Source organism: Amphibalanus amphitrite, unplaced genomic scaffold, assembly GCF_019059575.1.
Source record: "Amphibalanus amphitrite isolate SeventyFive unplaced genomic scaffold, NRLGWU_Aamphi_draft 000215F_arrow, whole genome shotgun sequence".
In the NCBI taxonomy this organism is placed as follows: Eukaryota; Metazoa; Arthropoda; class Thecostraca; order Balanomorpha; family Balanidae; genus Amphibalanus; species Amphibalanus amphitrite.
Window position 1 is genome coordinate 2,670 of NW_024881710.1, and position 22,871 is coordinate 25,540.

At 47.0% G+C, this 22,871-nt stretch overlaps 3 protein-coding genes across 10 annotated transcripts in view; all 3 read left to right on the top strand.

Moving 5' to 3' along the window:
* The first annotated feature begins 571 nt into the window (after window positions 1–571).
* LOC122385344 (zygotic DNA replication licensing factor mcm6-like) lies at window positions 572–8,767 on the top strand. The gene is made up of 12 exons (XM_043373549.1): window positions 572–910; window positions 1,308–1,453; window positions 1,787–2,062; window positions 2,253–2,377; window positions 2,563–2,796; window positions 3,682–3,849; window positions 4,122–4,259; window positions 4,575–4,727; window positions 6,105–6,279; window positions 6,783–6,935; window positions 7,288–7,433; window positions 7,942–8,767. The coding sequence occupies exons 1-12, from the start codon at window positions 777–779 to the stop codon at window positions 8,044–8,046; spliced, it is 1,953 nt and encodes a 650-aa protein (XP_043229484.1). The 5' UTR covers window positions 572–776; the 3' UTR covers window positions 8,047–8,767.
* Window positions 8,768–9,807: 1,040 nt separating this feature from the next.
* On the top strand, window positions 9,808–17,289 carry LOC122385345 (osteoclast-stimulating factor 1-like). 7 transcript variants are annotated; one of them, XM_043373552.1, is made up of 6 exons: window positions 10,122–10,146; window positions 11,689–11,755; window positions 13,344–13,450; window positions 14,980–15,097; window positions 15,569–15,780; window positions 15,910–17,289. In XM_043373552.1, the coding sequence occupies exons 2-6, from the start codon at window positions 11,740–11,742 to the stop codon at window positions 16,120–16,122; spliced, it is 666 nt and encodes a 221-aa protein (XP_043229487.1). In that variant the 5' UTR covers window positions 10,122–10,146; window positions 11,689–11,739; the 3' UTR covers window positions 16,123–17,289. The 7 variants fall into 7 exon arrangements, with proteins under 7 accessions (XP_043229489.1, XP_043229487.1, XP_043229486.1 ...); XM_043373551.1 differs by having other exon boundaries at window positions 10,133–10,163; XM_043373554.1 differs by lacking the exons at window positions 10,122–10,146; window positions 11,689–11,755 and adding an exon at window positions 9,808–9,826.
* A 1,292-nt stretch (window positions 17,290–18,581) lies between these two features.
* The window catches only part of LOC122385341 (rab GTPase-activating protein 1-like), a 57,802-nt gene continuing 53,512 nt past the window's right edge, over window positions 18,582–22,871 (top strand). The window contains exons 1-7 of one of the 2 annotated variants that reach the window (XM_043373542.1): window positions 18,582–18,643; window positions 19,852–19,899; window positions 20,304–20,626; window positions 20,854–21,079; window positions 21,477–21,660; window positions 21,918–22,055; window positions 22,380–22,568. In XM_043373542.1, the coding sequence (XP_043229477.1) occupies window positions 20,314–20,626; window positions 20,854–21,079; window positions 21,477–21,660; window positions 21,918–22,055; window positions 22,380–22,568 (1,050 nt within the window). In that variant the 5' untranslated portion in view covers window positions 18,582–18,643; window positions 19,852–19,899; window positions 20,304–20,313. Of the gene's footprint in view, window positions 18,676–19,851; window positions 19,900–20,303; window positions 20,627–20,853; window positions 21,080–21,476; window positions 21,661–21,917; window positions 22,056–22,379; window positions 22,569–22,871 lie in introns of both variants that reach the window. The other variant, XM_043373543.1, reaches the window with a different exon arrangement.

Below are 22,871 nucleotides of genomic sequence, written 5' to 3' on the forward strand. Positions count from 1 at the left end.
AGAGAAAAAGAGCTTCGCTTTTGCCTTCCAATGTCAGTCCATTATGAGCTGACCTACCAGTGGATGTGCCCAATGTTCCCATTTGGGAACATCCAAATTTTGGAAGCCCCCGAAGCTTTTGTGGTGAAGCATTGCTTTTGATATTTCTCCCGTACAATTGGAACTTATTGTTGAAGCATTACTGGAAATTATAAGGAAATCTATCAAGAAATCGATTTTAAGGAAATTATTTTCTTGATGAAGGTACAGTGTAGCAAAAAAGGGCTATTTCGAAAATCAAGAGAGGTGCTTTATAAGGGTGAAGTTCGAGTTTTTTAGGCTGCTAAATTTTGTTCAGGGCTTCAGATACCAGAACCAATATTCATAATCGCTGTGCGATCCTAGGATCAGAGCCTAGAGCCAAAATTGTCGATGTTCCCAAATGGGAACATTGGGCACTAATGGGTTTTAAAGGTCACTTGGGTCAGAGTCATGAAATTTTCAGAGTAGGTGTGAAATTGATCAACTCGAGGGTACTGAAAGTTTCGTCGCGATCGGCCGCTTTTTACGCGAGTTATTCGCGAAATACCATGGGGGGGGTCCATCCGACCCCCCCCCCCCTGCACATGCGAGGGTTAAAGCACAATTGCTCGGTCAAAACACGGTCAAAACACGTCTTCATTTTAGTTCGTATCGCCAATCTGCAACTGCAGATGCCAGGTTGACTGAAAGGTTTGCGTTTGTTATGTTTTGATCCTGAATCATTAATTTTGTGTCGTCAGTTTTCATGTCCTACGATGTGCCGTAATCCCGAGTGCAACAACCGGACGCGCTTTTCGCTGGACCTGGAGAAGTCGCGGTTCGTCGACTACCAGAAGCTGCGCATTCAGGAGACTCAGGCCGAGCTGCCGCGCGGCTCCATACCAAGGAGGTGAGGCTCGACGGCAGCTCAGGTGACCGGGCTCATTGACTCATCGGGAAATCCATTCACAAGATGGTTTTAAGAATGGTTCTCAGTTGACGTGACAATCCAGAGTCCAGACCATGTTATCATTTTAGCTTGTAAATTTATGGTTGCAAATGCGCAAATGATTCCTTAGTCGATAATATGCTGCTAAAGCTAAATTTATCACTGGCTGGCAATAGCAAGCAATTATAAAAACGTTTGTCTGGTAGGGCTGGACACTGCTTTATTGACGTCCAACATTTAGCCTTTATGACCCAAAACACCAACAGACCCAGAGGAGTGAATGTATGCTCGTTCGATCATTGTTGGACATTAGTTGAGGTATACCGTCGCTGACGACCCTCCTCTCTGTGGCCGGCAGCGTTGACGTCATCGTGCGTGCCGAGGCGGTGGAGTCAGCTCAGGCTGGTGACCGCTGTGACCTGATCGGCACCCTGATCGTGGTGCCGGACGTGGCCTCCCTGGCCACACCGGGCGCCCGTGCCGAGACCTCTGCCAAAGTCAGAGGTCAGTGAGGCGTCATCGGTTCAGTCAGTTCTGTGGTGACTGTGAGAGTTGCGTGAGGTTCAGTAATGTTTTCTTGGCGTAGCTAACGCCTAGCTCACTAGTGACTAGAGCAAAGGGGAAAGTTATGGATGACCCGTCATGTCATGCCCTTGGCTAGAGGATAAATTTGGACATTTATTTTTAGATTCTCATGTTAAATTTTCTCAAACGCAAAGCAAGAACTATTCGACAGTATGTCAGGGACGACCAGTCCACGTTACAGCCATGCCCACGACGTGCTCGCATAGCGGATAATCCCTGACTGACTCGCTCGCCCCCCTCTCCGCTCCGCAGCGGACGAGTCGGAGGGCGTGCGCGGCCTGAAGGCGCTCGGTGTGCGCGAGCTCAACTACCGTACCGCCTTCCTCGCGTGCACGGTACAGCCGGCGTCCGGCAGCGGCTCCGGTGGCGAGCTGAAGGCCGATCAGCTGACCGCCGACGCCATCAAACACCAGATGACCGAGGCGGAGTGGAGCCGGGTGTACGAGATGAGCCGCGACCGCAACCTCTACCAGAACATCACATCCAGCCTCTTCCCCACCATCCACGGCAACGACGAGATCAAACGCGGTGGGTGCTCTGTCAGTGCTCAGTGCGGGGACGTCAAGGTGGAAATGGGTTCGCGCTTTCGTATCTACTTTTCATTGTGAGCATTGATACTCTGATCGTTTACTGATGTTTTGTGTTGAGTTGCTTTGATCTCCGCCGCATTGAATGGTATTTCGCAACGGTAAACTGACACTGTGATATCCGTGTCTAGGTATCCTTCTGATGCTGTTTGGTGGCGTTGGAAAGGCGACCGGCGATCACACCACGCTCCGTGGAGACATCAACATCTGCATAGTGGGAGACCCCAGCACGGCCAAGTCTCAGTTCCTCAAACAGGTGCGTGCAGTTAAATTGCATGCCCTGTCGATATAATTATTGCGATCATATTGACTGCAAAATGTAGCCTGTGCTTATTTTCGTCATGGGTATATATTCACTGTTAATTTCTTCTCATTACGTGACACTTGCACTATCCGTGTCCGTTTGAAGTCTGCACACGTCCCATTTTTGTTGTTCTGCAGGTGACTGATTTCTCCGCCCGAGCTGTGTATACGTCCGGCAAGGCGTCCTCGGCGGCTGGTCTGACGGCCGCCGTGGTTAAGGACGAGGAGTCACACGAGTTTGTCATCGAGGCCGGCGCGCTGATGCTGGCCGACAACGGCGTCTGCTGTATCGACGAGTTCGACAAGATGGACGTCAAGGACCAGGTGGCCATCCACGAGGCCATGGAGCAGCAGACCATCTCCATCACAAAGGTCCGTCAGGTTAAAGGAAATAGTTCACTTTCACGAAATTATTTTTTTTTTGCAACGATTTATGATTTTTTATGTTCAAAATAATCAGCAAAGAAAATAAAACATTTTTATAACAAAAGATTTTTTTTCTATATTTTGATACAGGAAGAACTTTTCAGTTTCTGTAAGGCACACGCGATCCAGTATGAAAAGAGCATGGGTCCCGAAAACTCTTCAGAAACAGAGAAATTATCGCAGCCACCGGCATTTGGGCGATCTGCTCGATCTGATAATGTTCCCCTGAATGTCCTAATTGATCAGTACGAGAATTTCTCTAGAGTTCTCGTAGATAATTTCTCTAGTTTATGAAGAATTTTCGGGACCCATGCTCTTTTCATACTGGATGGAAATATATGCAAGTCACACATCCTCAACGCAAGACACCTTTTTCGGGACGAGAAATATAATATCTTTGCCTAGGGTGATCGTTGGGCTGTAAAAGCTCCTGATTTATGCTCGTCTCAGCCCAAGCTACGGAACTGCTATTCCAGTTCAAAACCCATGTTACAAAGTGAACTATTTCCTTTAAGCGGCTCCGGCTCTGTAGGCAGAAAAGAGTGGCCGTGTTTGGGGTGTCTAGGAATAATCCTAACCTGACAGCTGAATGCTGTCCTGTCAGTAATCACCGCGGCTAGTATCCGAGGCGTATTTAGTTGTCAATTATTACTTGCCATGGTCATCCTGTGCCTAACTTTCCACTGAACAGTGGAAAGAGTACTTTCTTACTTTGCGCAGATATCTCTAATCCGTCCTGCATTTGTCATTTGTGTACTCCCTTGAGGCAAGCGGACGTTCCGGTTAATGAATTTATGTAGTTTGCTGACCGCCCGTGTCGTGTCTCCCCAGGCGGGAGTGAAGGCCACCCTGAACGCGCGCACCTCCATCCTGGCGGCGGCCAACCCGATCGGCGGCCGATACGACCGCACCAAGTCGCTGCGTCAGAACATCACTCTCTCGCCGCCAATCATGTCTCGGTTCGACCTGTTCTTCATCTTGGTCGACGAATGTAACGAGGTGGGTGTCTCAGCCCCTCAGTTGGTAATGTTTGTTAGCTAGTTCGATACCTAGTTTGTTTTCATGGTTTGAGTAGTGGAAGCTTGTATTATGACGTCAACGTCATTATGTACATACGCATGCACATTATGCACATGCATAATGTGAGGTACGGTATTTGTATTTGTTTATTTGATGAGCCGTGCAGTGGGTCATTTGGCATTTTCGCGTGCAAATCCGGAATGATTATACTTGAACCGTTGGAAGCTGATGATCGATCTCCTCGGTTACAGGTGACGGACTACGCGATCGCGCGGCGGATCGTCGACCTGCACAGTCGCAACGTGGAGTCGATCGAGAGGGTCTACTCGAGACAGGAGGTGGCCCGCTACATCACGTTCGCCCGCACCTTCAAGCCCAAACTCACCAAGGTATGTACTCTTATGTTTCCGCCACCGACTGCCTGCAAACTGGATCTTGTGTATGTCATGTTCCTTTTGATCATCAAGGTTCTGGGCTCAAGCTCCGAGCCTACGCACCGTTCTAGAGCCCTAATAAATCGCTTCTACTGCGCAGCTATCTGCGGCATAATAGAATGGTCGCAGAATCGGAAGGTGGTGCGTGAGAAAGTTTTTATCATAGACAACCGATCTCGTATCACGTATGATATAGTTTTGCGCCTGCCTCTTCACCTGACAAATCCTTGGGGTGCCGGATTAGATCACTGTTCTCCGTTTTGCTGACAGGAGGCCTGCGAGTTTCTGGTGGAGAACTACCAGCACCTACGGCAGAGGGACGCCTCCGGCTCCGCCCGCTCTGCCTGGCGCATCACCGTGCGACAGCTCGAGTCCATGATCCGACTCAGCGAGGCCATGGCCAGGCTCCACTGCTCAGACATGGTAAATAGGCAGAAATGACGGTGACCTGTGTGCTGTGATTTTTTGCCCTTCGCGCAGGTACGTGTCTAAGCTAGAATGGCTGAGATCTTGTCTTTTTAACCCGCGCCCGGCTGGGGGTCCTGGATTTCCACGCCCTGCTGGGGGGGGGGGGGGTGTTTGAACACCCCCCCCCCCTTGTAACTCGGCTCCTGGGCCACGTAGCGATACGCGGAAGGCGGCGTTCGAAAGAGCGTCAAAAATAATGACGAAATCACTTCGGTCATTTTTTTAGTCAGGTCAAAGGTCAGGTCACCAGAGGTCATTGAAGGCAAAATTTCGCCGATTTCCAGGTCGAATGTCGAAAATTTCCAAGAAGCCAACGCATAACTCGAGAACCAATAGAGCTACAGCGCCGCGGAAAAGCGCATTCGATAGCCCTATTAAAGCCCTTTCTGAATAATTCTCTCAGATTTGACCTAACGTCAACGGTTTTGCCTGCAGGGGGCAAAAACTGCAAAAATAGCCGATTTTTTTCGGAAACAGTTTTTCTGCAATAACTTTTGACTCAAGCCTTGTACGAGCTTACTTTTACCGGCATCGTGTTCCTCTCGTCAAGACGCATCGAATGAACTATAACTTGACCTTGAAAGGTCAACTTGAAAATTTGACCTCAGGTCAAGGTCATGACCTGACCGGAAAGGGTCATGTTGCATATCAGTCGATCCGTATCGTCGAGCTGAACACATCTAAGGCATTTTCATCGCTCTAGCATGCCTCTATCAAAAGTTATTTGCGAAAAACTGTTAGATACTATTCGTGACCTAAGATGACCTCAGGGCATAAACAAGGGTCACGGACAACATTTTCATGATCAGTGTGTCTAAACCACTTTTAATTCGGTGTTTGGGAGTGTTTATAATGTCTTTTGTCCAAAAGAGGCGCATTTCAATTTTCTCCCATTGACTTATAATGGGGAGGTCGCAAAATTGACCTGACCTTAGGTCATCGATATCAAAATTCTGAGATATAATTTTTTACATGCTATTGCTCTTAGCAATCGCTGAAAGTTTCAAAGCGATCGGTCACTCGGTGTAGCTATGACAGACATTGAAACTTTTTATGAGGTGAGGTCACTTCAAGTGACCTGGTGACCTGACCTTGAATGACCTTGGTCTGAAATTTTTACAACATGTGTAGAATCGATGTATGATAAGGTGTACCAAAAACGGCGGCGCTCCGCGCCGCCGTTTTTGAGATATTCGCGAAAAACCACAAGGGGGGGGGGGTGTTCAAACACCCCCCCCCAGCAGGGCGCGGGTTAATGTCCAGTTGAGATGTTTGACTGGACGCATATTTTTTTTGTATATGTCCGACCGTTGCTCCTTTTGTTGACCCCAGGTTCAGCCGAAGCATGTGAAGGAGGCGTACCGGCTGTTGAACAAGTCCATCATCCGCGTGGAGCAGCCGGACGTGCACCTCGACGAGGAGGATGAGGATGAAGAGATGGCGGAGCAACCGGATGGGGCAGAGGCGGCTCCCGTCGCCGACGAGCAGCCGACCGTCAACGGAAACGGTAAGGGCAAGAGATATGTATTTAGTCTGACCTTCAAAGCTGTCAGAGATACGAGCTGTGAGGGACAGAGGTGGGATCGAAAGGGCACCGACGACCTGTGCATTGTCTGACTCTGTGCGCCTGTTAATCCGAATTGACAATTTAAGCGGCGTCGGGTAGAAGGGCATTGTAGAGATTAATGACTGCGCGGCCGGCTGCAGCCGCGTGGCTTCGTGTGAATTTGTTCTTGTTTTCTCGCTTCGTCATGACCCTTTAGTCTTCACCCCTTGCCTCGCTATTCTTATCCCAAGTCTTCTCAGTACCTCTGTGACCGCCCGGCTACCCCTGCCTGGCTGATGGTCCTGGTGTTACATAAAGGGCTTGGAATCATTCAACCCGGCGACAGATGGCAATCGCCGGTGGAGACACGGTCCGATTTGGGAATTTTCCAAACACATTACCTACGCGTTTCGAGTTGAAGGTGGCCGGCCAGGTCAAATGACGGCGTATCTCTCCTCTCACAGGTCACTCGTCTCCATCCAGCGACCCGCAGAACGACCAGGAAAATATCCGGCCCACCGAACAGAAGAAGAAACTGCGGCTCACCTACGATGAGTACAAAACCATGTCAAATCTCATCGTGTACTTCATGCGCAAGAAAGAGGCAGAATTCGAAGGTACGGTTCTTCCTTCTGTGGTGACCTTTCAACGCTTTCAGTGAATTATTCACTCTGGCCCGGCTAGGGGCACTTGCCACTCAGCTTTTTTATCAACTTTATCATTGTCATTTATGCATATTCTATGTTTAAAAAGAGGATAAATTTTGTACGTTGTAGCCGTGTACGAAAAGGTTCGCATGGTTTGCTTTCGTTTATGTAGTGTCCGGGCCCCCCGAAGAAATAGCAGTCTTGGTGCCTTTTTTACATTATCCATGCAATTTCCAAAATTTTATTTTTGTTTTAATGTTATGATACCATTGGGACATAACTAACCAAATGTGACTGATTCCACGATCCGCCCCGTTTGCAGAGGTTTCCGGCGAGGACGTGGGTGTGCGCCGCAGCGACGTCGTCGACTGGTACCTGCTTCAGAAGGAGGTGGAACTGGAGACGGAGGCGCAGCTCCTCGAGATGAAGGAGCTCGTGGAGAAGGTTCTGGACCGGCTCATCTATAAGGTGAGGAGAGTGAGCGCTGGGAGTCTGCGTCCGTATCAGGCTAATGATTTTTCCTTGGAAGTCAGGGCCTTTGTTTTATACTTGCTAGCTTTTATGTAAAATCGCCCATCAACGTCACGACATCGATTTTTGTGTAATCACTGTGTGATAATCTTTCTCATTTCTGAGGGATAGAGAAATTACGGGAAAATATTTCTTTGCTTTTTTTCCAGAGCTGATAATACAGCAGTTATTACATCGGATTTAATTACAACATGAATCCGGTTAAAGTTATGTTCCTCTGTCACCATACCTATCGACGATGTTATAGTTACTAAGCAATCACTATCTAATTTGTATCAGTCTTAGTTTTTATTCCACAACTCATTGATTGGGCATACGAATATTGATGGGGCATACGAATATTGATTGGGCATGATTGGCCTTACGAATATCAGCGTCCCAAGCAGCATGTCCGGCATCCCGTGCCCCTTCTGTGCTGACTCCGTCTGTATTTCCCGATCCGCAGGACCAGATCGTGATCCCGCTCACCCACACGGGCCTGAAGGGCGCCGGTCACGACGAGGACAACCCTCTGCTGGTGGTGCATCCCAACTACGTGGTCGACGAGTAGCCCGGCGCGCCGTCCGCGCGCTGTGTGAGTGGCTGACGATTCCCGACTCGGCCGCAGTCACGCTGTGTGCTGACCGGGACCCGGGCACGAGTCCGATCGATGATCTACAAACCTGATGACTTCCATTTATTAGCAGTCCTAACGAGGATATTCTACAGAAGTGGGATTGTGGGCTTGATAATCTCACCTTCGAATTACCAATGAAAAGTGAAGATCTCTTTGTGAAGAGTTCTTCGCGGCCTTCCAGCCGCGGTAAGGTGCCTTTTGCTGCTGTTAGTTCGCTGCTACCAGTCTTCGAGACAGAGTGGATGTTATTCCCACCGCTTTGCTCTTTGACTGCCAGTGAATTGCCATTGGCTGTCCCGCAAGTGATGTTAACAAGATACCTTGTTAAGCGTGTGCCAGGAGTCGTCTGAGCGGGCCTTTAGTGGGCGGTGCCGCGGGGCGTTATAGCGATTTACGCGTGTGTAGTTGGCTACTGCGGCCAGCTGCCAACTATTGGGTGCCTTTGCGCTGCCTTGTGAACGTACAAACAGCAGATTACGGTGATGCACCAGTTGTAAAAGGTGAATGAACCACTCGTGAGCGGCGGCTGCGGCGTTTGAAATAGTGTTCGTGGCGGTGGACACCGTGCCGCTTCAGTCGGGACTTCCATTTGTATTTCCGTATCAAGCTACATTCCGGCACTTTGTAAGAATTTGAATACATGCAGTCGTTTTTTGCTAGTCTGTTTCCCATAACGGCTTGCCATCGACCGAGTCTGAACAACAGTTTTTTCAGCTCGGTCGCATGCTAGGCTTAGATGCTGCTCAGTGCTCTCTGTTCCCGAATTTGATTGATCAGTTGTCTAGTTGAAATAGGACGATTGTAGAAATCTGACAGGACACATTGTATACGGAATTTTAGTGACAACTAATTTTACGTATGTTTTCGAATGGCGGGTCCCGATTTGAGTGCCCTTCGCCTTTTTCACAATGTTTTTTCCCTGTAGCCATCATCTTGTAACCAAGATTCTTACAGATAGTTGTTACCATCCTAGAATTCAGCAACTACCGGATGGACAGGGAAGAAAGTTGCGCCATTTTACTCGCCGCGTGTGATTTCATCTTATATTTCGACATCAGTGACCTTCAACGATCAACGACAAATGTTTTGTTTTGCTAACAACTTACAGCATTCTGAAATAGCCAATACAAGGCAAATAAAAACGAAAATGACACGATTTGATTCGTCGCACGTGATTCTAGCAGACTTATCGCTGCCTTACCTAATTTTAGGTGGAAACATAACATAACTTTAGGCCGACCCGTGGTCTAAATCAGTGACGGTCACCATATTGGCATGCACAGACCGTAAGGTCAGTTCGCTTAGGCGTCTGATGATAATCAAAGTATCTGATGGCATCGCAAATTGTAAATCGAATGATGTTGTTTTCAGCCAACTCGACGCGATTGGTATGTTTGGAATGGCAGTGAAATAGTGTTGCCCCGTTATCAATGGTTGCACTGTTTTTATTTTGTTGATAATAGATTGGAACGAGCGCGCCGTAGTTGCAAACATTTGTTTGCATTCGATGGCCTGTTCAAGGTTGGTTCAAGATGACCTGCTGCCAACACAGCTGACCAATCGGCATGAAAACAGAGAATAAGGAAGCGACAAACGACGTCATAAGCAGCAAACAAGAGTCAACCATTGGCTGCTTGTGGCAACTGTGACGTCATTTTATCTGACTCTGATTCCGTCAGTAGAAGCCTAAGAACACACTTTTTCGGCCAAAGTGGCAGGCGGGCGGCATATTTACGTCTGGACAACGAGTTGCGGGGAAAAGTGCTGATTGTGTTGCAGTTTTAGGAGCCGGTGATTAGGCTGGATTTTTTGGTTACTTTTTCGTACCGATTCATGTATTTCATAGTGTTTGGCTTTTGAATATTTTAGTTCTTTCAGATAAATATTACTTGCCTTACAACTTTTGTAAAAACGTTTCATTTTTTTATAAGCCGACGTTCAGAGTCCTAAAAATACATCAGCACTACAATCATTGTAAACAAACAAATGGAGCACCACTTGGCTCTGTTCCAAGGCCATTTTTTAGTTTATCTGGTGGTTTTCTTGCTCTTGTACGTCGTTTTGTTGGATAACGAGGCTTGAAATGATCTCACGCATGTCAAAGTGTTTTTATTTTAGGCAAAATAAATATCTAAAACAGTAAAACAAGCTTTCGGCTTGTTTTACTGTTTCATTTCAGTTCATGTTGTTTTCATCAGTACTGTTTCAGTTCATGTCAATGTTGTAGCGTACGTAATGATACATTGTTCTACATTATTTACTTGCCATGTGCAATGTACCACACTATTTGCAACGTATTGCAATACGTTTAAAAAAGTGAGCTGCTATGAGGATGCCTGGAACAATATGATTGTGCTCTAGCTTTTGAAAATCAAAAACATGTTAATTTATTCAAACTTGATGATGGCGTAATGCCGAAAGCTTGTTTTACTGTTTTAGATATTTATTTTGCCTAAAATAAAAACACTTTGACATGCGTGAGATCATTTCAAGCCTCGTTATATTAATAATAATCATGTCATCCATCCTCGCCCACATAAAAAGTTTTGTTGGATGTTTTGAATCCCTTAAGATTGACTTATATCATAATTAAGAAGCATGTTGATTGAAAACAATCTGAAGTATCCAGGAGGCTGACAGAGGTCCTGACTACTGAGCAATATCAATATCAAGTTGAACAAGTTATGAAATTTTGGTTGATAAACGCAAGTTGATCGGGCTCATATATCAGCAAGAAAAGGTAAAATTAAAAGAGCTTATTGTCCAAAAACAAGCTATAATATTGGAGACCTTGGAGCCATACTGAAGAGCACACTGAGCAGGATCATGCCAGAAAATGTTGACTGATGAGCGCATATTGATGTATTGGTATGAATATTGAATAATAACTTACAACAGCAAGATAAATTAGTGCTAACTATCAAGTTAAAATCTAGAATGAATGGACTTGGGCAGTTTTACTATGCTTAGATGCTATGCAGATTGTAATGTGCATCAGGTACTCAGTGTCTGGCAAATGAAACATGTGATCATTCCATTGCTACTGGAGGAGAAAGCTTGGATCACTAAATCCACTTTATGTTGATTTTGATGTTAATCATCATCACTGTATTTCTTGAAAAAAGGATTGTAGTAAAATTGTCAATGTGACAATCCATGCAGCGATGTGATCATATTATGTGTTCATAGTCATTCGTGATAGCCATTATTGGTCCAATATACAATGGCAAAGCTCTCAGTCTCAGCGTTTCTTCCTGTGGATGGCCAGCAGTGACTCCGAGCTTAGAAGTATTAGTTTTCTTCACAGGGCTGGGATAAAAAGTACTGAGGGTAATCTTCCACCAAGGAACTCTACTTTGACATGGTATGAGATGTAGGCACAAGTAGGTAGGTGCTCAGTTCCTTTCCTATAGTCAGTAGTTATGTATGTTTAGTTGGGTTAGCTTAGATCAGATTGCTAGTTTTTTAATTTGCCAAATGTCCAGAAAAATGTGACCTGAGCAATGAGCATACCCGAACCTGACTAACCTGACAAGTGACAGCTGACCTAACCTCAATCATCACACATATTTGCAGCCTACCCAAGACCTGAGGGTAATCTTCCACCAAGGAACTCTACTCACCAAGATGTACTCACCAACAGGTGAGTTAAACCTGCATGGCAGTAGCACCCAGTTATAGGTAGGTACTCACCCTAACTCAATCTTACCTGCTAACCTTCAACTTGCCAAAAGTTAGCTCACATTGCCAAGCTGTGTCCAGGGAAACAGAATGAGGACAGAGGAACTGGCTCATTGGGTGGCTGGTGTGAGTCTGTGCATTTTAAGTGTTTCTTCTCTGAAGCTACTCTGCACTGCTGTATGTCATGTTAGATGCTCAGAAAATGTGGGAAATGATTACTAAGCTACTTAAGTGCTTTATTAATGCTCGAGACATGAACAAGTACAGATCCTGCAGGGTACAGCTATGAGTTAGGTGCTAGGTGAGTATGTTATGTGAATGTGCTGTTCCCTGTTTGACCGTAAGTATACAAACAAGCACAGGGTCACAGTTATATTCAATCTCCACATAAACATACAACAAAAACGGCCATATAGCCTAACTCCGAACACACCACAGATAACTTAAGCCTTTGAAGGCACAAAAATGTTTTGATTAACAGGACAGGTTTACAATATATCCTCTGTCCTTGGGGGATCTTGCTGCCAAGTTGAGGTATGATGACTGAACTTCAGGATTGATCAACCTTTTCTTAGCCACTGCTTATACATATACGAGAAAGACCAAATGCTTGTTTGTTTTGATTTACAGGACATGTATACAATATATCCTCTGTCCTTGGGGGATCTTGCTGCCAAGTTGAGGTACGATGACTGAACTTCAGGATTGATCCACCTTTTCTTAGCCACTGCTTATAAACGAGAAAGACCAAATGCTTGTTTGTAAACTGCGTTGAAAATTTAATGATCCACCTTCAATTCTGACATGAAGGCACAAATGAAATAGTTCCCTCTCCTTTTGGAATACACAAAGCAAAATATTTAATAAATTTTAGTGGATGGACAAGAGCAATTAGCACAGCTTTCCCTCAAGTTAACTTCTGGCACTGTTGATGAATTACAGTGACGCTTATTCGCTTCATATTTTGTAACAAACGCGCTAAAACTGCAACATAACAGCACTATATGCTTCTTGACAAAATGCAATAGTATTAAAAATTTAGCCCTGATGGCATTCATTCTTGGTGGAAACGTAACTACAAAATATTTTGTAGTAACATTTAAATTCTGGCCGAAAACAGTGCACGGTTTAAAAAAGAATCATTCCAATGACGGTCCATTCTTGCGGTCCTGAAATCGCCACTATTTCCGGCCTCTCCAACGCAACTCGTTGTCCAGACGTAAATATGCAGGTGGGCGATGTCAACTTTTGACGCTAGTTATAGTACTTTTTAATTTTTAGTATTTCTTTCTGCTATGTGTGTGTTCAGTAGTACTATGGTATTTTGTTTGCATATAACATTTGTTAGGCGCTTTCAAAGAATGTATCGCAAGTATTTTCTTCTCATTTAGTGCCTGGCTGTTGCTATGAACGATACTTTCATGGTTATCATTTTACCTTGTCTCAGGTTAGGTATGCATCTTTTTGTGCATGCTTTTTCTGAGAGAGAAAAAAATAGTAGGTAGTGTATCTTTATGGTGATGTCCAAAAATGGTTATTTTTTGTTTCAGGTAATGTGAAAATGGCACTCCGGGCTGCACCACCACCTCCAAAACTAGCTCCGAAGCCTGGAAGTGTAAAGGTTTATAGAGCAATTTACAAGTACACTGCCCAAAGCGTAAGTTGATTTCTATTGTAAATGATAGCAACTCAACAATGATGGGGTCTCAGGGTAATGGCACCTGAGAATGAGATGTTCAGTGGCTGTTTTTGTTGTGGCCTCTGCTTGAGCTGAGGTATTCCATCCTCCTCTTGAGCTGCTGCACACAATCAGTATAAGGTGTATTCTGGGCATGAGTGTATCAACGCTAACGAGCCTGAGCTGGTCGGGCGCTGCCGCAAGACTGTTAAGCCAAGTGTGAATACACTCGTTCATTCATTTGTATGCTGGGCTTTACCAATTCTGAGGACAGCCTTAGAGGCCACAACAGTTTTTTTCTCAGTGCTCTGATAGTTTTCTAGCACATCTTGGTCTTCCATTGAAGATTTATGATCAGCAGATTTGCTATTCACCACTGAGCAGCTGAGGGAGAATTGCCAGCAAGTTTATTTTATATATGACATTTATGTCATATATATGACATATATATATATATGACATACATATATATATGACATATATATGACATTTTATGTCATTATAATGCATTGTCACTTGCCAGAGGGGTGTTCACGGGCACCGCACACTGCTGCGTGCGGTGTGTGCGGTGCATCCAGCAGGCGTGGGGGTAGGGGATGGGTAGGCGGTTCTGACGTCACGGCTGCGTGCGGTGGACGGTCCGCTGTGGCCAGTCCCGACCAGCGATCGCTGTGTGCGGTGACGGAAGGCAGACGTAGGGACGAAGTGGGCGGAGCTTCGAGGCTGTGTGCGGTCCGACCGCACACAGGGCCCGTGAACAGCCCTCAGTATGCTGAAAAAACAGCTTCCAAAATCCAAGCACACTCTTGCATTGGGAAACACCTAGCCTATAAAGTGAAACCTATTTTCACATGTAGGTAAATGTATTTTCATTTAACAGCAGAGCTCTCAGATAAACAAAGCATGTGGTTCAGGTAGCAAAGTATCAGACATGGGAATATAATGGCAGTTATTATCAGGAAAGGATTGAGGCCTTTGGAGTGAAGCATCTGTTGATAATAGTAAAAAGTAGCATGGAGTTTTTCATTATTAATGGATTAGATGTTTGGGCTGGAAGGAGAAATTCACATTAGTTGGAGTGTTTTTTTTTTTTTGCTACATCAAACTTCTCTCAAGAAGATAGGACAAAATTATCATTTGCCTTATTTTGCTGAGCATGCAAGCTGCAACCCAACACTGCAAGACTTGACAATCTCTGCACAGCACACCAGCAATGCTCCTCTGGGTGACACATCTGCACCAGGTGCTAGCCTTCCAGAGTGACAAAGTAGGTACTGTGCCAGCCACACTGAATAAGACCTAGAACAGTCACTGATGATGGATGTGACTCTCTCACCTCTGCTGTCCATTCTTGGAAATTGGAAGACACCCTTTGGAGGTGATCAGGCTTAACCCTTCCTTTCTCTCTGAATGGGCACCATGTGGCCTGTGCACCACATGAGGCCTGTTGATGTGTGGCGGTGATTGATTGATGGTGAATGACTGACTGCTGCCTGGCCTGATTTCAGGAAGATGAGCTGTCATTCGAGGCTGGAGACTTGCTGTATGTGAAGGAGCCTTCCGCCGACCAGGTGTGGTGGACAGCGAGCTGTGGCACCAAAACCGGCCTGGTGCCATACAATTATGGTACGTGTATTTATTGTTCATTATCACTTCGTCATCTTTTGGGGCGACAAATGAGCGAGCGCGAGTGAGCCTGTGGTGAAGTGGGGAGCGTGAGAGGCACATCGAAATGACTTTGCGACTGGTGCCTTATGGTCTACCAAATTTAAGTGTGATAGGATCAGCCATTCTCAAGATGTGGAAGCAGTCTCCTTCACGTGCGTGTGTGCTAACTGGGTGCAAACTGACTTTTGCACGGCACTCACTCATGTCTAATCACTGGTCGCTAAGGGTCAAGGGGTGTACCAAAGCTGAGTCGCCATCGGCCTAGCCGTTCTCGAGATGTGGAATCGACCCCTCCACGTGCGTACGTGCCGTATCGCCCGACGGTGACTCGAGGAAAATGCATCGCCCGGTAAGGAAAAAAGCAGGAGAGCTCGGTGGTATGGTGTGGGCTATCGGCTCTGTGCGTAACTATGACGTTGTATCCGGCAGTGGAGGAGCGCTCCGAGCCCTTGGAGAGTCCGCTGCACGAGGCGGCCAAGCGGGGCCACCTGAGCTTCCTGCAGGACTGTCTGCGCCACCGGGTGTCGGTGAACGGCCTGGACAAGGCCGGTAACACGGCGCTGCACTGGGCGGCGCGCGGAGGCCACCTGGAGTGCGCTGAGGCGCTGCTGGCCGTCCCCACCGTCTGCGTCAACGTGCAGGTCAGTAGACTAGCAGCAGACGCGGGTTGTGGCATTTCTTAGAGCTTAAGCTGCTGCTACATGAATATATCGCTACGCGTCATTCGTCCGCCTATCAAGCTGATATCTGTTTTCCTGTGACGCTGGCAGAACAAACTGGGCGACACGGCGCTCCACCTGGCCGCCTGGCGCGGTCAGGCCGAAATGGTGTCACTGCTGCTGCGCCACGGGGCCGACCAGAGCGTCTGTAACGGCCAGCAGCAGCGGCCGGCCGACCTGGCGCAGTCGGCCAGCTGCGCGGCGCTGCTCCGACCCAGGTCCTGCACCGACGACGACTACGGAGTCGAGTCCGACTCGGACTGACGCACAGTGTGACCTTTATCTCGCAATCGTGGACCAAATGAGCTTATCGTTTATCTTATGCGGTTCGTGCTAGCTGTGCACAAGCATGGCGTTGATGCGACGGAGATTTAGTATAGGTTCTGTGAAGGCTCTGCTTTGAGGCCGTGGTGCTAGCGTGACAAGAACTGTACTGCACATTACATAATCATATATTCCATCTTGTCGTGATACGAAAGTCGCCTCCTGCTTGCTTCGTGAGTCTTCAAATAGGCATGCGCCATTTAACAACGAAAGTCACGATAACTAGTCATCGACTGAGAAAAAAAACACAGGGTTTCTTCCAACTCTTGCCGTTCGGGAGAGTAAAGACACATCGCTCGCACATCCGTTATTCAGCGTCAACACCTTTGTCAACACATCATTGAGGTGCAAATTGATTTTTGTAGCGAATCTGAGTTTCACTTGTTCAGAATTATTCCTGTTATCTACAATATTGTGCTGATTTTGTCCTAGCCAGACCGGATCTCTTTTATCTCCACCTTTGTTTCACATAGCGCTGGGCTTTTCCCCAGAAGAAAAGAAGACGTCGCTTGATGCCACTGTCAGTCAATTTATTTTGCAGCAATCTTTTTTTTTCAATCTTTTATAATCCTATTGATCTGAAGTCAGTTTTACCGACAGAAAAATCGGCGACTGCCGGTATTTTTACTTAAAGAGCCTCCCACTAGTTTTACCAGCCACGCAAAAAAAAAAAAAAAAACGCCGATGTGACAGCATCGGTGAATTTGGCTCATACTAATTGTTCACAGCGGTTTTTTCCCGTGTGGCTGGTAGAATTCGGGGCGACTTCTAGTCGCAGCCGGTGATTTTTCAAACTGGGCTCAAGCCAAGATTCTTGATTTGGCAAAAAAAATGCATGTATTGTTGCGTTATCCGGTATGGTTTTGGCGGTCCAAGAGATTTGGTTTTCCAAATTTTAAATGATTATGCGCCCTCAGATTATCGGATGATGAATATGTATGTGCCTACGAATCATTCCAATTTTTCCAAATGTCACCGTGCTACGCATTTTGCTAGTGATCCCAAGTAAAGTTCAATGTGAACATTATGCCGAACTCTGGATGCATTGTGCCTACTGCTCCAATGAAACGATAGATGCAACTGGCTAATAAATGATCTACGTACCTGCGCTTTATTTTATTTTGTCCACAAACGCAGTGGCACTAAAATAAGATGACCAAGATGCCTAGATAGTAGATACACGTCCCTTTGCCGTTCCCTTTCAAGGAGAGTGCCGCCCTCCAGATGCGCCCTCCAATTCTGACGTTTTTTTTTTTGCGATAGCTCAGAACGTGCTCGCGCCTCGCTAGCTATGGAGAGCTAAATATTTGGCACAAGCTGGTCTTCGCCAAACAAAAAGAATGAATTCGGAAGCTCCTGATCATGACAAAAACGATCGTACGATAGGCCCGCACGGCGCACAACTCTGACCATTTTTGGCGAATTTATTCACCTAAACCGAACCCTAGACTCTGTAGAGATTACCGGACTACCGGTTGACCTGAGACTTGAAATCGGGTAGCGGTCGCTGTGTCTGATCCAAATGGCGTGTACGATTGTTACTTTCCTCGAGGCTCTAGCTCAATGTAAGGGATGGAACGGCGAGGTTAGAGCGGCTGCACTTCATTCTAACACCTCCACGTGCGGCCGGCCGGCTGCGGTGGAGGGGTACCTACCTAGTACCTATGTAAAAAAAGAAAATTGGTCCTGCGGTTGATTGCATATTGATAACTAATATTGATATTGCATGTTGATGCATATTGATTGCATTGAAGTATGCCTGTTTTCTTTTTTCTTTTTATCGGAACACAAAGCCGTCTGATCTGTCTGATGTCTGCACTCGGGAGCCGCCTCTGTCTGCCGCTACACTCCTGCGATTTGGAGAACGCCATTTTTCTTTTTCTTACGACTTACGGCGAATCGATGCATTCTTGCTCGGATCAATTCGAGTCCTTGCTGGGAAAGTTTTGGGACTTGTTGAAATATCTGAAGAGTTTCTTAGTAATTAGCATTTTCCCTACTCATCGCGTTGCTGAGCAGTGAGCACTACGGTGCGTCGAATGATGGAGCTTTGTTGGAATCGTTCCAGTAGTTTCGGAGCGTAGCCTCGTCTACCTACACCAGTGCACGGTCTGCACCAAGGTCTGCACCACGTTTGCACTTGTCTGCACGTCAAGGGGGCTGGTGGTTTTGGACCGATTCCGATTCGATCTTATTGGTTCAATGAGGGTGGATTAATTGACAGAAACGAAAAACCATACTTTTCAAAATTACCAACTTTATATCGAACCGTGAAGTAATGATGAAAATTGAAAATCGGTGTCCGATGTCCCCGATTGTCACGTTTGCTTTTTAGCATCCCAATGCTGTCTGCGCTTTAGACAGAACAATATGAAAACCTTGAATTGTTTGTCATTTCTGGGTGTGATTAAAAAACGTGCCATGCAGCTAGGGGCAATCGGGGCAATAATGCGCCAGAAACGTGTATTAGGGGATTATACCTATTGAATTTATGTATATATTGGTTGTTACCAAGGCTATACAAACCGTTGTTACCTACATTGAGCACGGCTGTCCATTTTAAATGGTTGAAATTTCCAGTGTTACAGGGTAAAATGTGCCAGCTAACTCGGTATAAATGTTACAAGTGAAGCCAGTTGAGCCAGGGTAGCTTAACTTAAAGGGGGAAGGGGAATTCCCCCTTCAAAAAAATCCACTCCCCTTTCAATTTTTGTCTGAATGGCTAGGAAGGGAAGGGGAATATTCGCTATTCAGATTCTATACTATCTATAGTCATCTTTAATCAGATTCTAGTCATTAATCCAATCCGTAAAATTACAGAAAGAGTCTGATTCACTTTTCAGACATAAATTTTGCACATTCTTACACTATTTGACATCCTGAATCCAGATATGATACTTACATGTGGTGGAAATATGCAAAACACCAAAAAAGCCAACCGTCACACCCCATTCACATCACACAAGCCAGACACGTGCACACCCGGCGCTAATGAAACGATAAACGCCGCCATATTAAAAATATTTGCTGCCATTTCCAGTAAAACAGTTAAGCAATGTATGTTATGGAAGTGACATCAAAATAAAAACGGAAAATTTGTGGTATATGGGAAAGAGAACACCATTTTCAATCAATTTCAAAACGATCAGGGGCGAAACGGCAATGGGGAAGGCCCAACGGACCCCCCTTATACGTTCGCGGCTGGAAAAACACCAATACGGGCTAGGGTTAAATCTTCATCAGAGACTCCTCTTTTACTAGCCAATATGGGAGGGCATTCCAACTGTAGTTTACTAGATGTGAGTAAAGGAGCTTGTCCTTGCATCTGTTGTAAGACTATAGCTAGTTCTTATCTGCTTGCTATGCCAGCTCATTTTGTTGTCAACCTCCAAATCCCTGTTTGGAGGAGTTCCTGCAGACATCAGTAGAAGTTACCCAAAAGTGAAACCCCCTCTCCTGAGCTGAGTGCATTGTTATGTCTTCAGCAATGGAATCATGAATTGGTGGGATGCATTCTTTCCTGCCTTTGCTGCTCCCACATTTAGTCGAAATCTGAAGGTGAATCTGGCATAGAGTTTGAGGGTTATTGGTCAAAATAACTGGGGAAGAGCTTATGAATTGTTTTGTCATAGCATGATCAGCAAATCATAGCCATGTTTTGCTTTACAGGTGAATTGCCTTCAACAACACGCTCAAATGTCAAGCTGCAGCTGTCAGGTATGATCATATTTAATGTCTGCAGCTCTCAGTAAGTTACTGAGTGGGTACTTCACCAGAAACAGCCTTACACCAAACAGCTTGAGGCCTCCTGTGGCCCGTGAATAGACCTGAACCAAGCTTAGAGAGGTCTGTGGAATACTTTGACTGATTTGTAGTGAAGATTCATCTGTTGTTATCCAGCTTTTATGCACTCATCCACAGCTTGTGATGCTAAATGCAATGTAGAGATTGTAGGATGTAAAGTTGATTCTTTAATGCTGTAGTGTCCTGGTTGTGTGCCGGCAGATTAACCAGCATGAGTTGTGTGCAGATAAGCTGTGGTGTCCTGGCCATGTGCCGGCAGATTTACCAGTATGAGTCGTAGGCAGCTAAGCTGCAGTGACCTGGTCGTGTGTCAGCAGGTTGACCAGGATGAGTGAGACGCCCAGTCGAGCGGGAAGTGCCGACACGGATGAGTTTGTGATACTCAGTGAGACCTCGGAGAGCGGGCCGCGTCTCAGCGTTCCCGGTCCGGGCGGGCTGCCGCAGCTGCAGAGGACCCTGCTCGAGTGTCTGGGTGACGGCATGGAGTCGGCCGGCGGCGACACGCTGGCTGGTGGCGACGGACCGGCGTCGGCGGCCTCTCAGGACACGGCGCCGCCGTCAGAGGGGACGGCCAGCCCTCCCTGCTCGCCGACCGGCCCTGACCGGGCTGAACCCGCCGACTCGGCCAAACCGGCGCCAGGTAACGGCTGCTGCCCCACTCTGTCTCTCACTCTCCTCTTTCTCTCTTGCTCTCCTCTCTCCACTCTCCTATCTCCTCTCTCCTCTCTCTCGCTCTCGCTTTCGCTCTCTATACAAAATGTCACCCGGAACCCCATTTGTAATGGCGCTAGAAAGAAAACTTGACAAATATTTCACTGTCACTACAGGGTAGCGTCGAAACTTTTATCTTTGTTCGTCCCGTTGCAGGCTCGCCGGTCAGTGTTGGTGCCACTGAGGGCAGTGCCGGTGAGGACGTGCTGGAGGACCACTGCACCTTCCACCGCGTACAATACCTGGGCGCGGCCAGCATCAACGCGCCGCGTAGCGAGACCGAGATTCAGCGCAACATGGCCATTCTGAATGCGGAGGAGGCCAGTCGGCAGGCCATCGCCGTTTCGGTGGCTGTGCCGACCACGCCGCAGGGCAGCGTCATGTGAGTCAACGCCGCCGCCGCGGGCGCTGAGCGGCTGTCTACGACGGATAGGGCTCACTGGTAGAGGTGTGACAATATTTGGCGTAGTTGTTAGCTTAGTGCCATCAGAAGAGTGTGCATATTGTTAAGGAAAAATTCATGTTTGACTGGGACCTGATATCCCTGAAAAGGATAACATTTTAAGCTGTTGAGTTGCCTTTATCTTCGTACACCGGGTCCGTTACAGACTGAGGGCGACGTCTGGAATTGGGATAAACTTTGATGATGCTTTCGTTTTTTTAATGGAAGTGTTTGAACGCCGCTTGTCGCTTCTCGCTCTATCTGTTATGAGCGAGTTGCGAGTATAGCGTAGGGTCCGTGCTGCTCATACTGACCATTTCCCGGTCTGTGACTGCAGCCTGTACGACGAGTCTGCCCAGACGGAGATAGTGTCGTTCCCGGTCTACCGGATCCTGTTCTGCGCCGTCGGCCCGGCCGGCTCCCAGGAGGAGCACTGTTTCGGCTTCACCTGCAGTCGCGGAGAGGCGCAGGAGTCGGCCATCTTCCAGTGTCACGTCTTCAAGTGCTCCGCCCCGCGTGCTGTGAGTCGACCGGCCGGGCGGGGAGGAAAGGACCCCAACGAGCTAGGTCCTTAGGAGTCGTTTGTTCAAGCTGTGCTTTGAACACTTAGGTCGGGGTTTTACACTTGCAAGCGGAGGCCGAGGGCTTAACATGCAAATATACACTATGCACGTATCTGGGCTCTTTGGCCACGTATCGTTAAAGGTGATTTGTTCTGCATGTTTCTGTAATTCCCCTGCTGACTCACGTCTGACGACTATTCCATGCCGTCCCGCAGTCCGGTCGGGTGCTGAGCTGCTTCGCTCGGGCGTTCCGTAAGCAGCCTTCGGGAGTGGCCGGTGGCGAGGACACGGCTCGGCGCCAGCTCAGCTATGACTTCGAGCTGGCCGTGGAGATACAGGAGGAGGATGGGAAGGTGAGTGATTACGACTACAGCTTGGGCTTGGAAGCTGATTACATTATGAGCGTTGAGGATCTAGAGAAAATGGCGCTGGTGCCTGACAACATCTGACCGATGATTTGATCGGTAGATTCAAGGCTTGAACGGAGTCGAACATGTAACAATCAGGACCCTCTGTTTTCTTTCTTTTTGTTTTGCATTTTTATTGATAATTCGTTTTAAGATTAACATGATGCTACAGTTACGATCTGGACACCAGAAATATTCATGATTAGTTTCCATACATTTTATTTTCAGTTGAATTGTATCTGACGTGTGGCACTTATTCCCGTTGTTCAGGGCACATACTCGGCGGTGCCCCGCGACAAGGGCGGCTTCAAGCTGCGCTGCCACACGCAGCGGAAGGTGACGGTGTCGGTACGACAGACCAGCGAGGACCTCCCGCCGCTCAACATCGAGCGCTGCTTCGGCCTGCTAGTGGCGCCCGGGAAGAACGTCCGCCACGGCGAGATGACGCTACTGGAAATGGTTTGTTTGTTGTTTGTTTATTGGGGCTTTAGGGCGCGTCGACTGCAAAGGTCATTTTGCGCCCATAACGTCGCGCTAGTAAAACAAGTGTTTCAAAAGAAGAAACTTTCTAGATATCAAGACTAGAAAGTAAAAGACTTTATAAAAAAAGACAAGGTAAAATAAAACAAAGCAAGAGCGTCGTAATAGACAACTGACTAGACAAGGAGACTAGAGAGGATTTGGGTCAGGTCGAGTAAATCGCTTTGAATTTGACTGCGCGGATAAAGGAAAAGATGTTGCCAGATAAGACCCAGGGTGACT